This window comes from Bufo bufo, chromosome 7 (assembly GCF_905171765.1).
Source record: "Bufo bufo chromosome 7, aBufBuf1.1, whole genome shotgun sequence".
NCBI classification, from domain to species: Eukaryota; Metazoa; Chordata; class Amphibia; order Anura; family Bufonidae; genus Bufo; species Bufo bufo.
Genome location: NC_053395.1, coordinates 95,002,249 through 95,019,660, shown reverse-complemented (window position 1 = coordinate 95,019,660; position 17,412 = coordinate 95,002,249). Strand labels below are relative to the sequence as shown.

Sequence of the window (17,412 nt, the reverse complement as noted above, 5' to 3'; positions counted from 1 at the left end):
GCACTTCTAGTAAGTGTTTGCTGGCTGCAAATATGACCTGAAGGTTTTCCAGGTTCGCCTGCCATTAAAGTGAATGGGGCCTGCCGCGAACGTGTGGTTCGCGAACATTTGATCGCGAACGCACGCTCGCCTATCATCCCGGCCGATGTTCGTCCATCACTAGTCCTGAAGGGGTTAAATAAAATATAAGGTGAGGTCTAATAATAAACAAACATTCTGTTTCAATATTGTAAATGTAACAATGCGAATCTATCCCTCAGATCTAAAAGGGAGAAGGGAGATAGGCTTGGGAGGTCTGGCCTAGCAGTCACAAGGCTGTGTGATCCCGGCACGTGGAGGAACGAGGAGGGGCCGAAGGTCGCTCCAGGAGGAAATAAGGCGAGCAGCAGCACGTAGTACATTCCAGGACACTGCCGGGAGCATTCATCTCACCATGTCGGCGACAGATCTGGAGAAGCTGCGGATGTCGGGGGCCGGGAAGGCTATCGCCGTGCTGACGAGCGGGGGAGATGCACAAGGTCAGTACGGAGCACAGGATCCTCTTATGTGCGCCACAATGGTTCCGAATGCTGCACGTGACACCCGGGCAGCGAGTGCGCGCCATGGACGACCCGGGGTCGGCCTTCTGGGTTTGCCATGTCAGGTTGGTACAGTATGCGTGCCACAGCATACACTGATGGTCCACCATGGTTTGTGCCCCAGACTCCAGTTTAACCCCATTGAACACACATCATTCTGGACACACGTCATGGCTTCAGACCGCTGGAGTCCACACCGGTATTCCAAGGGGTCTCGCTGGCATCTTTCTGGACCCTCGTATTTTAGTGGTTAAAACGTCAGCTCCAGATGTTAGCAGAAGGTGAATGGGCAATGTGACATGCAGGACACACAAGCCTTTTTTTTTTTTTCTTCTGCTACTGGTGATTTTATTTATTTATTTATTTTTCTAGTTGGTTTCGTCTTTTGTCATGGTGTTGTTTTTACATTTCATTCTCAATAGAGAAAAAAAAACGCAGTCCATACAACCATTTAGAAAAAAGACAATTTCCCTTAAAGGGTTTCTACCACCAGAAATACCGTTATGTAGCTGACTGACATTAGCGATGCGCCAATGTCAGCCCTACATAACAGTATGTTTCTAACATTAGTCCCTGCAGCAAAATAAGCACTTTTATTATATGCTAATGAGCCTCTAGGTGCTATGTGGGCGTAAAATCAGCACCTAGAGGCTCTACTCACCCTTTATCCCGCCCAGGTCCCCCGTTCTGCCTGCCCCGCTCCTCTTGATTTATGTCACTGTTCCCTGCATCGCAGACTAAATCCCGCGCCTGCGCCGTTCACTTCTGTATTTGGCGCAGTGAGTGAAGGCCGCTCTCCTGATGCCGGCTTCCGCACTGTGACGTAGTCGGCACAGGCGCAGTGAGGAATCCGGCACCAGGAGCGCATCATTCACTCACTGCGCCTGCGCCGAATACAGAAGTAAACGGCGCAGGCGCAGGATTTTGTCTGCAGGGAAAAAAGTCAGAAACATACTGTTATGTAGTGCTGACATTGGCGCATCGCTAATGTCAGTCAGCTACATAACGGAATTTCTGGTGGTAGAAACCCTTTAAGAAATGCATGAGTATATTCATGTGCGATGACTAGGGATGAGCGAACTTCTGTTTAGAACTTCAGCGTCCAGGGTTCGGGATATCTAAGAATTCTGTTATGGATTCCACTACCACGGACCATAAGTTATGGTCTGTGTTAGCGGAATTCTTAAATAACCTGAACCTTGTACGCTGAACTTGAAAACAAAAGTTCGCTCAACACTAGCGACGACCCTAAGGCTAGTTTCACATCTGTGGTGAGAATTCTGGCAGGCTCTAACAGCAGATAACAGCCTGTCGGAGTTCTCCAGATCCGGCGTTTCAGGATTTAAACCGAATTTCCGCCAGCTCCATTAAGTATAATGGGGTCCGGTGACGATCTGGCCACATTCCAGCAGACATGCGCAGAGTCGGCCAGACGCAAACCGTTGCACTCTGTGGTTTGTGTACAACTGATTCCCGGTTTTGCCTGCCGGATTAGGGGGCTGGATCTACGTGCCGCAAGTGTGAAACTCGCACCATGTTCTACTGATCCGGCACAGTGGGGAAGGAGGGAGTCCCTCCCTCCCCACTGTGCGCGGCTGCCGCTGGCCACTAATAAGAACAGAGTAGGAGGGACTGTGGCCACTGCGCCACCAATGAATGCCTGAATACCAACGCTACTTTCATGTGCCGGCCATATACCGGCCCCTATGACTGCATGCTGCGATCTGCTGCAATTATCCCCTCAGTTGAGGGGTTAATCTCGCGGATCACAGCGTCCTGTCAGAGGTCGGGTGCCGGGAATGTTCTTCAGTCTCTGCATTGGTGGCAGTGGGCAGTTCCGATCGGTTACCATGGCAGCCAGGAGTCACGCTACTGAAGTCCTGGCTGCCATGGTATGTTAGTGAGCAGCATTATACTCGCGTGCGCCGTGGCCGCCGGTCGCTCCTTCTTCTGTCTGTGCGGCGCATTGCTAATGCTTATAGCATTAGCAATGCTCTGCACAGACCTATGAGAAAAAGGAGCGCCCGGCGGCCACGGCGCATGTGAGTACAATGCTGCTCACTAACATACCATGGCAGCCAGGACTTCAGTAGCGTCCTGGCTGCCCTGGTAACCGATCGGAGCCCCAGCATTACACTGCTGGGACTCCTATCGGAACTGCCCACTGCCACCAATGATGGAGGAGGGGGACCCTGTGGCCACTGCCACCAATGATTAATACTGGGGAGGGAGGGTGGGTGGGTTTGAGTTACCAGAGGGGGCTGATAAGAGGGAGAGGCACATGAGAGGCACATGAGAGGCTGGCTGCTGTTGTGTGCACAGGGCAGCAGGGAGAGTGTAAAGTCCTATTCACCCTAATAGAGCTCTATTAGGGTGAATATGACAAGGGTTCTAGCCCTTAAGGAGGCTAATAGTTATTAAATAAAAAGTAAAAAAAAAAAAAAAAAAAAAAGTTTAAACACCCCCCCCCCCCAAATATAGAAAACAATATATTGCGATATATATCGCATATGCTTACAGTTATATCGCAATATAGATTTTAGGCCATATCGCCCACCCCTACCCGGCATATTTACTTACATTTAACCACCTAAGGACCACAGGTTTCTACCCCCCTAAAGACCAGGCCCTTTTTTACAAATCGGCACTACACTACTTTCACCGTTTATTGCTCGGTCATGCAACTTACCACCCAAATGAATTTTACCTCCTTTTCTTCTCACTAATAGAGCTTTCATTTGGTGGTATTTCATTGCTGCTGACATTTTTACTTTTTTTGTTATCAATCAAAATTTACAGATTTTTTTTTTTTGCAAAAAAATGACATTTTTCACTTTCAGTTGTAAAATTTTGCAAAAAAAACGAGATCCATATAGAAATTTTGCTCTAAATTTATAGTTCTACATGTCTTTGATAAAAAAAAAATGTTTGGGTAAAAAAAAAAAATGGTTTGGGTAAAAGTTATAGCGTTTACAAACTATGGTACAAAAATGTGAATTTCCGCTTTTTGAAGCAGCTCTGACTTTCTGAGCACCTGTCATGTTTCCTGAGGTTCTACAATGGCCAGACAGTACAAACACCCCACAAATGACCCCATTTCGGAAAGTACACACCCTAAGGTATTCGCTGATGGGCATAGTGAGTTCATAGAACTTTTTATTTTTTGTCACAAGTTAGCGGAAAATGATGATTTTTTTTTTTTCTTACAAAGTCTCATATTCCACTAACTTGTGGCAAAAAATAAAAACTTCTATGAACTCACTATGCCCATCACGAAATACCTTGGGGTCTCTTCTTTCCAAAATGGGGTCACTTGTGGGGTAGTTATACTGCCCTGGCATTCTAGGGGCCCAAATGTGTGGTAAGGAGTTTGAAATCAAATTCTGTAAAAAATGACCTGTGAAATCCGAAAGGTGCTCTTTGGAATATGGGCCCCTTTGCCCACCTAGGCTGCAAAAAAGTGTCACACATCTGGTATCTCTGTATTCAGGAGAAGTTGAGGAATGTGTTTTGGGGTGTCTTTTTACATATACCCATGCTGGGTGAGATAAATATCTTGGTCAAATGCCAACTTTGTATAAAAAAAATGGGAAAAGTTGTCTTTTGCCAAGATATTTCTCTCACCCAGCATGGGTATATGTAAAATGACACCCCAAAACACATTGCCCACCTTCTCCTGAGTACGGCAATACCAGATGTGTGACACTTTTTTGCAGCCTAGGTGGGCAAAGGGGCCCATATTCCAAAGAGCACCTTTCGGATTTCACAGGTAATTTTTTACAGAATTTGATTTCAAACTCCTTACCACACATTCGGGCCCCTAGAATGCCAGGGCAGTATAACTACCCCACAAGTGACCCCATTTTGGAAAGAAGAGACCCCAAGGTATTCGCTGATGGGCATAGTGAGTTCATGGAAGTTTTTATTTTTTGTCACAAGTTAGTGGAATATAAGACTTTGTATGAAAAAAAAAAAAAAAAAAATCAGCATTTTCCACTAACTTGTGACAAAAAATAAAAAATTCTAGGAACTCGCCATGCCCCTCATGGAATACCTTGGGGTGTCTTCTTTCCAAAATGGGGTCACTTGTGGGGTAGTTATACTGCCCTGGCATTTTCCAGGGGCCCTAATGTGTGGTAAGTAGGTAAATGACCTGTGAAATCCTAAAGGTGCTCTTTGGAATATGGGCCCCTTTGCCCACCTAGGCTGCAAAAAAGTGTCACACATGTGGTATCGCCGTATTCAGGAGAAGTTGGGGAATGTGTTTTGGGGTGTCATTTTACATATACCCTTGCTGGGTGAGAGAAATATCTTGGCAAAAGACAACTTTTCCCATTTTTTTTAATACAAAGTTGGCATTTGACCAAGATATTTCTCTCACCCAGCATGGGTATATGTAAAATGACACCCCAAAACACATTCCCCAACTTCTCCTGAGTACGGCGATACCAGATGTGTGACACTTTTTTGCAGCCTAGATGCGCAAAGGTGCCCAAATTCTTTTTAGGAGGGCATTTTTAGACATTTGGATACCAGACTTCTTCTCACGCTTTGGGGCCCCTAGAATGCCAGGGCAGTATAAATACCCCACATGTGACCCCATTTTGGAAAGAAGACACCCCAAGGTATTCAATGAGGGGCATGGCGAGTTCATAGAAATTTTTTATTTTTTTTGGCACAAGTTAGCGGAAATTGATATTTTTAATTTTTTTCTCACAAAGTCTCCCGTTCCGCTAACTTGGGACAAAAATTTCAATCTTTCATGGACTCAATATGCCCCTCACGGAATACCTGGGGGTGTCTTCTTTCCGAAATGGGGTCACATGTGGGGTATTTATACTGCCCTGGCATTCTAGGGGCCCTAAAGCGTGAGAAGAAGTCTGGAATATAAATGTTTAAAAAATGTTACGCATTTGGTTTCCGTGAGGGGTATGGTGAGTTCATGTGAGATTTTATTTTTTGACACAAGTTAGTGGAATATGAGACTTTGTAAGAAAAAAAAAATAATAATTCCGCTAACTTGGGCCAAAAAAATGTCTGAATGGAGCCTGACAGGGGGGTGATCAATGACAGGGGGGTGATCAATGACAGGGGGGTGATCAGGGAGTCTATATGGGGTGATCACCACAGTCATTGATCACGCCCCTGTAAGGCTTCATTCAGACATCCGGATGCGTTTTGCGGATCCGATCCATCTATCAGTGGATCCGTAAAAATCATGCGGACGTCTGAATGGAGCTTGACAGGGGGGTAATTAATGACAGGGGGGTAATTAATGACAGGGGGGTAATTAATGACAGGGGGGTAATTAATGACAGGGGGGTAATTAATGACAGGGGGGTAATTAATGACAGGGGGGTAATTAATGACAGGGGGGTAATTAATGACAGGGGGGTAATCAATGACAGGGGGGTAATCAATGACAGGGGGGTGATCAGGGAGTCTATATGGGGTGATCAGGGGCTAATAAGGGGTTAATAAGTGACGGGGGGGGTGTAGTGTAGTGTAGTGTAGTGGTGCTTGGTGCTACTTTACTGAGCTACCTGTGTCCTCTGGTGGTCGATCCAAACAAAGGGGACCACCAGAGGACCAGGTAGCAGGTATATTAGACGCTGTTATCAAAACAGCATCTAATATACCTGTTAGGGGTTAAAAAAAAACACATCTCCAGCCTGCCAGCGAACGATCGCCGCTGGCAGGCTGGAGATCCACTCTCTTACCTTCCGTTCCTGTGAGCGCGCGCGCCTGTGTGCGCGCGTTCACAGGAGATCTCGGCTCACGCGAGATGACGCCTATTGGCGTTAGCGTAGCCTGGGGGAGCCGCCGCAATGACGCCTTTCGGCGTTAGCGTGGCGGCAAGCGGTTAAAAACCCAAATGTAAACAAAAAAAAAAGGAAAGTTTACTCCAGGCGCATAGACTGCCACAGATGTGCCTAATTTATGGCAAGATGCACGCCTCGTCATAAATTCGATGTATCCAGTGGCTGCGCAGATGGGGAAACTAAGATCGGTGTAAACAGCCAATCTTAGTAAATGAACCCCGTTGTTTATTGCTGTTTATACATTTGGAAGGGCTGTTTCAAATGTAAAAAACAAACTGGGTAAGTAAATTTAGAACATACTTGGGCATGGATACTGGCCTTATGCATGTCGCCATTTCTTTTTTCCTTCTATAGAAATGTCCTATCCTTGTATGCAAAATGAACAAGCAAAGGATATGTTTTATTTTATTTAGGTTTTTTTGCGGTACTACGGCACAGACATATGTATTTATCTGCATTTTGTGCAGCCTCATTGAAATGAATGGTTTGTGTGCATGAGGCCTCACTTGGAGGTTCTGGTTACACTGACCAGCCTTAAAGGGGTTTTCCAGGATTTTAATAGTGATGCATACCTGCCAACCGTTCCAGATCCAGTTGGACAGTTCTATAAAGGTTGAGTTATGTCCTGCACTCAGCTGATTTTAATGGTGAAGCAGGGAGCTGTCCACTCCCTGCTTCACTATTCAGCTGAGCTGCCGGCGCTCCCCAGTAGGATACTCGCCTCCAACTTCAGTATGGCCTCTTTCAGACGGGCGTTGCGGGAAAATGTGCGGGTGCGTTACGGGAACACCCGCGATTTTTCCGCGCGAGTGCAAAACATTGTAATTCGTTTTGCACTCGCGTGAGAAAAATCACGCATGTTTGGTACCCGAACTTCTTCACAGAAGTTCGGGCTTGGGATCGGTGTTCTGTAGATTGTATTATTTTCCCTTTATAGCATGGTTATAAGGGAAAATAATAACATTCTGAATACAGAATGCATAGTAAAATAGAGCTGGAGGGGTTAAAAAAAAAAAAAAATAATTTAACTCACCTTAGTCCACTTGATCGCGGAGGCCGTCATCTCCTTCTGTCTCCTTTGATGAACAGGACCTGTGGTGAGCATTCATTACAGGAAAATTACCTGTGGTGACGTCACTCCGGTCATCACATGATCTTTTACCATGGTGATGGATCATGTGATGACCGGAGTGACGTCACCACAGGTAATTTTCCTGTAATGAATGCTCACCACAGGTCCTGTTCATCAAAGGAGACAGAAGGAGATGATGGCCTCCGCGATCAAGTGGACTAAGGTGAGTTAAATTTATTTTATTTATTTTTTAACCCCTCCAGCTCTATTTTACTATGCATTCTGTATTCAGAATGTATTATTTTCCCTTATAGCATGGTTATAAGGGAAAATAATAACAATCTACAGAACACCGATCCCAAGCCCGAACTTCTGTAAAGAAGTTCGGGTACTAAACATGCGTGATAATAATGATCGGGTCTCCATCCCGATCGTCTCCTAGCAACCGTGTGTGAAAATCGCACTACATCCGCACTTGCTTGCGGATGCTTGCGATTTTCACGCAACCCCATTCACTTCTATGGGGCCTGCGTTACGTGAAAAACGCAGAATATAGAGCATGCTGCAATTTTCACGCAACGCACAAGTGATGCGTGAAAATCACCGCTTATGTGAACAGCCCCATAGAAATGAATGGGTCGGTATTCAGTGCGGGTGCAATGCGTTCAACTCGCGCATCGCATCCGCGCGGAATACTCGCCCGTGTGAAAGGGGCCTATGTCTTTCCAAGGATTTGAGAAACTTCGCCCTGAATGGTTAGTAGAATATACCGTAAAAAAAAAATTATATATTTTAGGGATCGACCGATATTGTGTTTTTTTTTTTTTTAGGTCCGATACCGATAATTTGTGAACTTTCAGGCCGATAACCGATAATTTATACTGATATTCTGGGAATTTTCATTTTTGAAAAAAATAAAATTCCTACACAAAATTAATATGTTTATTGTTAACGTGTAGGTTTTTTTCTGTAAATCTTTCTTTTTCATTTTATACTTTTTTTTTTAAACTAACTTTTAGCCCCCTTAGGGACTAGAACCCTTGTCCTACTCACCCTGATAGATCTCTATCAGGGTGAATAGGATCTCACACGGTCCCTTCTGCTCTGTGCTTTGTGCACACAGCAGCATGGAGCTTACCATGGCAGCCAGGGCTTCAGTAGCGTCCTGGCTGCCATGGTAACCGATCGGAGCCCCAGGATTACACTGCTGGGGCTCCGATCGGAGGAGGAGGGGAGAGGGGATCCTGTGGCCACTGCCACTGATTAATACTGGGGACAGGCGTACTGCGCCACCATTGTTTTTAATACTGGGGTGGGGGGCGCACTGCGCCACCAATGATTAATGCTTGGGGGGGCGCACTGTGCCACCAATGAAGAGAAATCTCTCATTAATTCATATACAGGAGGCGGGAGCTGGCTGCAGAATCACATAGCCGGCTCCCGACCTCTATGAGCGGTAGCTGCGATCCACGGCACCTATGGGGTTAACTACCGCAGATCGCAGCTACCGCTCATAGAGGTCGGGAGCCGGCTATGTGATTCTGCAGCCAGCTCCCGCCTCCTGTATATGAATTAATGAAAGAGTTATCTTCATTGGTGGCGCAGCGGCCACAGCCCCGCCCCTTCTCTTGTCCTCCTTCCTCTCATTGGCGGCAACAGCAGCACAGGGGGAGGGAGACACTGCTTCCTTCTGCCCTGTGCTGCTGAGGGAACACGGAGAGCGCTGACAGCAGAGCGATCTGTGTTCCCAATAAGTTATCGGAATATCGGCAAAATAGATGCCGATACCGATAACAGTCAAAATACTGAATATCGGCCGATAATATCGGTAAAACCGATAATCGGTCGATCCCTAAATAAAAAAATAATTATATATATATATATATATATATATATATATATATATATATATATATATATATATTACAGATACACATACACACACCGTGAGTTATCAACCAAGCACCAGAAAAAAGGGAAGAGAAAATAAGAGTGCTGTCATGGGTTCAGGAAATCCAATTACTGGTGAGAGTAATCTTTATTTTTCCCCTTACCCATGGCAGGACCACAAGAGTGAATAACCAAGGAACTCCTAGGGTGTGATAACAGCCGGAAAAAAACTAGAACCAAAGGATAAATCAGAGGGAGAATTTAACTGCAAACGATAGTGTAGATGGAGAAAACCAAACTGCTGCCTTACAGATATCTTCGATAGAGACAGAAGCTTTCTCAGCCCAAGAGGTAGAGATTGCCCTGGTGGAATGAGCTCCAAGGCCTTCTGGAGGACGTTTTCCTGAAGATGAATAAGCCAGGGATACTGCCGATGTAATCCATCTCGCCAAAGATTTCTTAGATGCTTGTTGACCCTTAATTCTTCCCCTGAAAGAAAAAACATTGAGGAAGATTTCCTCCAGTGTTTAGTTCTCAATAAGCAATGGACCAGACACCTTTTAACATGAAGACAATGAAAGGACTCCTCCGAGGTAGGATTTTCAAAGAATGTTAGGAGGAATTCCCAGGAATTTTCTCCAGACTCTAGCGTAAACGGAAACAGTAACCTTCTTCCTACTTTTTAGGAGAGTATTGAATAGTTCTGAAGAAAAACCTCTCCCTGCTAACAGAACCCTTTCAAATTCCAAGCAGTCAGATGGAGGCTCTCTATCTGAGGATGGAAAACTGGGCCCTGAGAAAGAAAGTCGTGGGTTTCTGGCAGAATCCATGGGTCTGTCACTGACAACTTCCTCAACCAGGTGACCCATGCTCTTTTGGGCCAAAATAGAGCTATCAATATGACCATCACCTGATCCTCCCTTATCTTTTTCAAAACCCTGGGGATCAAGGGAGAAGGAGGGAAGGCATACGCTAGAGGAAAATTCCACCTGTGGAGGAAGGCATCCAGACCACAGGGGAATCTTTCTGGGGACATGAAAGAAAAAGGTTTTTACTTAACTGTTCTGTTCCATGGCAAAAAGATCTATGCAGGGGAGACCCCAACTGTATACAATTTTCTTGAAAATTCTCTGGCTCAGACTTCACTCTCCCTAAGAAATCAAATCTGCCTGAACATTTTCCGACCCCTTTATGTCAACTGCCGAGATGGACCTGCAATTCTGTTCAGCTATCTGACAAATTTTGCTCATCATCAAAATTAAGCTCCTGCTTCTGGTTCCTTCCTGCTTGTTTATGTAAGAAACAACTGTTCTGTTGTCTGGCATCACCCTCAAATTCCTGTCCGACAATAACGGAAGAATTTCTAATATTGCAAATTTGACTGCCCTTAACTACTTCATATATTGGGTTGTGACGGCTCACCTGTTAGTTATATATGGGGCGGGTGCTCCAACTGATAGACACACCCAGTCTATAAAGTACAGAATAAATATAAAATGTAAGGTAGTTGTGCACACCTCATATGGAAGTATATTTGTATATCCACACAAGACTTTCTTCGTATATACCATTCAATATTTATTATACATATATACAATCTCTTGAATGGCTGTACATCACAGGGTGGATAAAAATCTATGATTAAAAAAAAGATATATATTTTTTTTGATTTAAATAAAAAAAAATTCAGGCCATACACAGTGAGATTATTGTTAATGTTGGATACAATATAACAGATTGCAGTTCTGCATTTTACATCATAACAACATTGAACTTTTTAATAGGGCTGTCGAATATAATCGATGCAGCGATGCATCGCGATTCGACCCCCGGCGATTCTGCATCGATGCGGTTGCTTTAAATAATCGATGCATGTTGATGACGTCAGCGTCGCGTCCGCCGTGCAGAGCCGAGTCGGAAAAAGTTTTTTGGCGCCTTCTTTCCCGCCTCCCGCTGACGTGACGACAGTGACACCCCCCTCCCCCTGTGTCGCATGCGTGAGTCGACTCGTGAGGAGGACTGGAGAGGAGACGGACGTGCATGCAGCAGCACTGAGCACAGCGGACCCGTCCTCGTACCCCCAAGAGCGCTCAGAACTTTCTCCTCGGTCGGCTAACTGTGCTGTGCACAAAAGAAAAAAAACAGGCTGTCTTGCGGGGGGACAGAGGAGGAGGAGACCGCAGGACTGGAGTGAAGGAGACGAGTGAGACCCGAGCTAGGCCGCAGCCACCGCCTGACAGTGCCACACACTCAGACACAGTGAGCAGCAGTGGCAGGCAGCACATGCCACATGGGAGCACAAACTGGCTGTCTGAGAGCCGAGGAGACCTTACCTGGCTCACAAGACTGGAGTGGGCTCACTGGGGGGGGGGGGGGGGGCTCAACTTAAAACCTCAGCCAAATATTCTAAAAGTGTATTTATTTGATTAAAGACAACTGACGCCCGCCAAGCCACCAGAGGAAGGCAAATCATTGAAAGAATAAATTGAAACTTAAAACCTGGAGTAAATCTTTATTGGATCAGACAAATACACATTCACACAAACCAAAAAAACACACACCGACCGACCTTCTGACATCATGTCTGACTATGGTGGCTGTGCCACATTGCCCGTCCTGTGGCCTGCCCTTTACCATTATGATTCAGTGAGGAGGATGTGTGTTTATTTTTTTTATGGTATTCTGTGGTGTGTGTTTGTGATCCCATAAAGATTTGTCCAAGGTTTTCAGATTCAGTTGAAAATGTATTCTGTCAAGGATTTTCTAGCTTCCTCTAATGGTGGCATGGCTTGGCTTCAGTTGATGTATCGTGGTAGAGTGCTTGCTGAGTGCTCAGTGCAGGTAACGTTTTCTGTAAAGTGACAACTCTGAGAGCTTATAGCACTGATCTAGACGTACTACCCATCTGGTGCTGGTGGTGGTGCTGCTCCTGCTGCCAAAACAATCACGGTGAACCAGGAAGTTCTGCAACACAGACAACTTGAACACACTGTGTGACAGACAGTTCCTGACTGGCAAACATCACAGTGAGTGAACCTATAACACAGTCACTGACTGTGTTATAGGTTCACTGACTCACTGTGATATTTTACAGTCAGGAACTGAAGTGCTCCTTTTTTTGTAGGTACTGTTTAATATTATATAATATATATTATATGGTAAAACTATTGTAAAACTTATAAACTAACTGCACCAGCCAGGCCAGCACAACAGTTTAATGTTACAGAGACACTGACAGTACTGTTTTAAATAAATACTGTTGTCTGCTGCACTGTTTTGTTCATTCAGACTTTGCTATATGATATGCAGGGAACTTGGTATGATTTGTTTAAATAGCAGATACAAATAAATATTTTTGTGCAATTTCTGACTGATTGAATTAATTTTTTGATGTAAAATTGAAAAACAAGGGGACTTGGGTAATAATCTTGATGCATCATCGAATCGTGGACTTGATAATCGTAATCGCATCGAATCGTGAGACGAGTGAAGATGCGCAGCCCTACTTTTTAATATTGCATTTTATATTGAATTCTTAATATTGTACTGTATAACTTTATGCTGTTCTCTTATATGTCTCTATGTATTGCGGTACTCTGAATTATTATCAGAAAGGAATACCCCCAATTTCACCTTTTTATTGTAGCACTTACCCTGTTGTAGTTAGATTTAAATCTATATATTTCTTTCACTTATAAGGTATATATTTTTGCACTTATCAATTCACGTGGATACTCACATATCTTATTGATATAATTTTATTGATATACCATTGGAAGGAGTATAACAATATATACCTTGTGACCACTGTATAGTGAATAATACTTTAGGTATCGGTAACGATATACAGACACTCGAGATTGTATATATGTATAATAAATATTGAATGTTATATACAAAGAAAGTGTTATGTGGATATACAAATATACTTCCATATGAGGTGTGCACAATTACCTTACATTTTATATTAACTACTTCATGTTCGAGGAAGCTAACCTTAGACTGCCTTTCCATAACCCCTGACTTGATTGGTTCTGGACATGAGCGCCCTAGCCCCAAGGGCTCCTATCCGTTGTTAAACATAGGAGATCTTCTGTTTTCCAAGGCACTCCTTGAATTAGATTGTCTGTCATCAACCACCATTTTAGGCCTTCTATAGTCTGATCTGAAATCACTACTTTTGTGTCTAAGGGTTGTTTTCTCCCCTTCCAGGCCGTCAATATATCCCACTGAAGATTTCTTGAATGAAATTGGGCCCATATAACTGCAGGAATACAAGATGTCATACTTTCCAGGATCAACATACCTTTTCTCTGAGAAATTCTCGGATTTCTGATCAAGATTTCTATCTTCTTTTTTAAAGCTCGATTTTGTCTTTTGGTAAAAAACACCTTTATTTTTTGAAATGCAGTATTAGACCCAGAAACTGCTTAATCTGTACGGGATCTGGTTTTGACTTCTCTATGTTCAGAATCCATCCCAATTTTTCTAGGATTTGAGCCACCACTTGTTCCACTTTGCTGCAGGTCTGTTTGGTATCTGCTACTATCAAAAAATTGTCTTGGTCTTTTCAAGTGCAACTCTTTAATTGCACATGCTGAATTATACCAGAATGTAATATTATTTATTGATATGGAATTCACTTTGTGATCACTGCCTAATGACCATCGCCCAATTCTCTCCTCTCTAGGTATGTGTCACGGTAGGCAAGATAAGGGAAGGAAACAGAACAAGACAAAGCAAACAAAAACTGAGTAGGCCCCAAATGCTAGGGAACAAAGGGGTCACCTCCTAGCAATCCCTAAAACACTTTCCCTAAGCTGCTATGCCCATGTGCATATCTAGATGGTAGATATGCACATGCCCACGTACCTAGGACTATAACACACTGAACCAAACCCTCAGCTGTAGGGAAGAGTGAAGGAGACACCCAGCTCCTTCTACAACCAAAGGAGCTAGCGTCACCCTAGAGGCCTGGTCAAAACAGACACAGAAGGAAAAAAGACTTATCTTGAGATGTGTTGGCGCAGACGATTCACCAAACTACTAAAGCTCACACAAGGCAGAACTATAACGAGAGAGACAGAGAGACAGATCCTCAGAGCAATCCTCAGAGCAATTCTGAAAGATCTCCTCAGAACACCTACAGGGCAGGGCGTGACAATATGTCTGCATTGAACCTAACTGCTGCACCCAACTTTTCCAGAGTCTGATATTGTCTACACCCCTCATTTCTCCTTCTCATCCCCTGGTATGTCTGCATTGAACCATTAATGTCTTTTTCCCTGCTGGATTTATTGAGTATTTGTTTACATTGACTATTTCACCCCTGTATCTGGTTCTCCCTCGATTAGGCCATATGTGGCCCCCTCCCCTCTTGTTTACACCTGACTGAACACTGAGTGGTATAAATCTAAGTCCTTGGGTCTTTCAATGCAACATATTTTAAGTGCAACTCTTTAAGTGAACAAACTGAATTATACCAGAATTGAATCAGAAGGGGACCAAAGGTGATTACAGAAATAGTTAAAGGGTTTCTATCACTTCGTATCACATATTTAGGTGTCAGACACTAGCGATCCGCTAGTGTCTGCTCTAACAAACCATCCTAATATAATAGGTTTTGGGGCAGCCGTTTTGCTAAAATAAGAACTTATATCTATATGCTAATGAGCCTCTAGGTGCTATGGGGGCGTCATTAGCACCTAGAGGCTCCGTCTACCTTCATAAACTGCCGCCGCCCAGCGCGTCCCTCCAGCCCGCCCATCTCCTGCTGAATGCGATCCTCCCCGTGCGCGTCTCTGTTCGGCGCATGCGCAGTGAATGTCTGACCGCTACCCTGCTCAGACATCTCCACTGCGCCTGCGCCGATTACATCATAGTGCTCCGAGGAACAGGCGCAGTGGAGATGTCTGAGCAGGGAAGCGGTCAGACATTCACTGCGCATGCGCCGAACAGACGCGCACGGGGAGGATCGCATTCAGCAGGAGATGGGCGGGCTGGAGGGACGCGCTGGGCGGCGGCAGTTTATGAAGGTAGACGGAGCCTCTAGGTGCTAATGACGCCCCCATAGCACCTAGAGGCTCATTAGCATATAGATATAAGTTCTTATTTTAGCAAAACGGCTGCCCCAAAACCTATTATATTAGGATGGTTTGTTAGAGCAGACACTAGCTAATTATGTGATACGAAGTGATAGAAACCCTTTAATGCAAACAATGTTTCAATCTTTCATCTTGCTCTTCCCACTTTTCAAAAACCTCCTGAAATACCCCACAGCCATTCACCCAGCAAGGAATTATTCATCTCTCCCTCCATCTTACCTTCTCATCTGACCGCTTGCACAAACCTGTTTGGCAACGTAAAACACTTCCTTCCCAAACACACATGGATACCTCATACCCTCTCTTATTCTCGCCTATTAACCGCCTCAGGACCGCCGTACGCAGGATTGCGTCCTGGCGGCGGCCCTGCTCTTCTGGGTGGACGCATATACGCGTCCTCTCGCGAGACGCGAGATTTCCTGTGAACGCGCGCACACAGGCGCGCGCGTTCACAGGATCGGAAGGTAAGCGAGTGGATCTCCAGCCTGCCAGCGGTGATCGTTCGCTGGCAGGCTGGAGATGCGATTTTATTTTTTTTAACCCCTAACAGGTATATTAGACGCTGTTTTTATAACTGCGTCTAATATACTTGCTACCTGGTCCTCTGGTGGTCCCTTTTGTTTGGATCGACCACCAGAGGACACAGGCAGCTCTGTAAAGTTGCACCAATCACCACACTACACTACACCCCCCCCCCCACTGTCACTTATTAACCCCTAATTAACCCCTGATCACCCCCCTGTCATTGATCACCCCCCTGTCAGGCTCCATTCAGACATTTTTTTGGCCCAAGTTAGCGGAAATTATAATTTTTTTTTCTTAAAAAGTCTCATATTCCACTAACTTGTGTCAAAAAATAAAATCTCACATGAACTCACCATACCCCTCACGGAATCCAAATGCGTAAAAATTTAGACATTTATATTCCAGACTTCTTCTTACGCTTTAGGGCCACTAGAATGCCAGGGCAGTATAAATACCCCACATGTGACCCCATTTCGGAAAGAAGACACCCCAAGGTATTCCGTGAGGGGCATATTGAGTCCATGAAAGATTGAAATTTTTGTCCCAAGTTAGCGGAAAGGGAGACTTTGTGAAAAAAATTAAAATAAAATCAATTTCCGCTAACTTGTGCCCCAATTTTTTTTTTCTATGAACTCGCCATGCCCCTCATTGAATACCTTGGGGTGTCTTCTTTCCAAAATGGGGTCACATGTGGGGTATTTATACTGCCCTGGCATTTTAGGGGCCCTAAAGCGTGAGAAGAAGTCTGGGATCCAAATGTCTAAAAATGCCCTCATAAAAGGAATGTGGGCCCCTTTGCGCATCTAGGCTGCAAAAAAGTGTCACACATCTGGTATTGCCGTATTCAGGAGAAGTTGGGCAATGTGTTTTGGGGTGTCATTTTACATATACCCATCCTGGGTGAGATAAATATCTTGGTCAAATGCCAACTTTGTATAAAAAATGGGAAAAGTTGTCTTTTGCCGAGATATTTCTCTCACGCAGCATGAGTATATGTGAAAAGACACCCCGAAACACATTGCCCAACTTCTCCTGAATACGGCGATACCACATGTGTGACACTTTTTTGCAGCCTAGGTGGGCAAAGGGGCCCACATTCCAAAGAGCACCTTTCGGATTTCACCGGCCATTTTTTACAGATTTTGATTTCAAACTACTTCGCACACATTTGGGCCCCTAAAATGCCAGGGCAATATAACTACCCCACAAGTGACCCCATTTTGGAAAGAAGACACCCCAAGGTCTTTCGTGATGGGCATAGTGAGTTCATGGAAGTTTTTATTTTTTGTCACAAGTTAGTGGAATATGAGACTTTGTAAGAAAAAAAATAAATAATAAATCATCATTTTCCGCTAACTTGTGACAAAAACTAAAAAGTTCTATGAACTCACTATGCCAATCAGCGAATACCTTAGGGTGTC

The 17,412-nt window shown here is 44.5% G+C and overlaps 1 protein-coding gene across 1 annotated transcript in view; it reads left to right on the top strand.

Moving 5' to 3' along the window:
- Positions 1-364: 364 nt before the first annotated feature.
- PFKL (phosphofructokinase, liver type) overlaps positions 365-17,412 on the top strand; it is a 388,593-nt gene continuing 371,545 nt past the window's right edge. Inside the window, exon 1 of the mRNA XM_040439347.1 lies at positions 365-518. Coding sequence (XP_040295281.1) covers positions 434-518 — 85 coding nt within the window. The 5' untranslated portion in view covers positions 365-433. The remainder of the gene's footprint in view (positions 519-17,412) is intronic.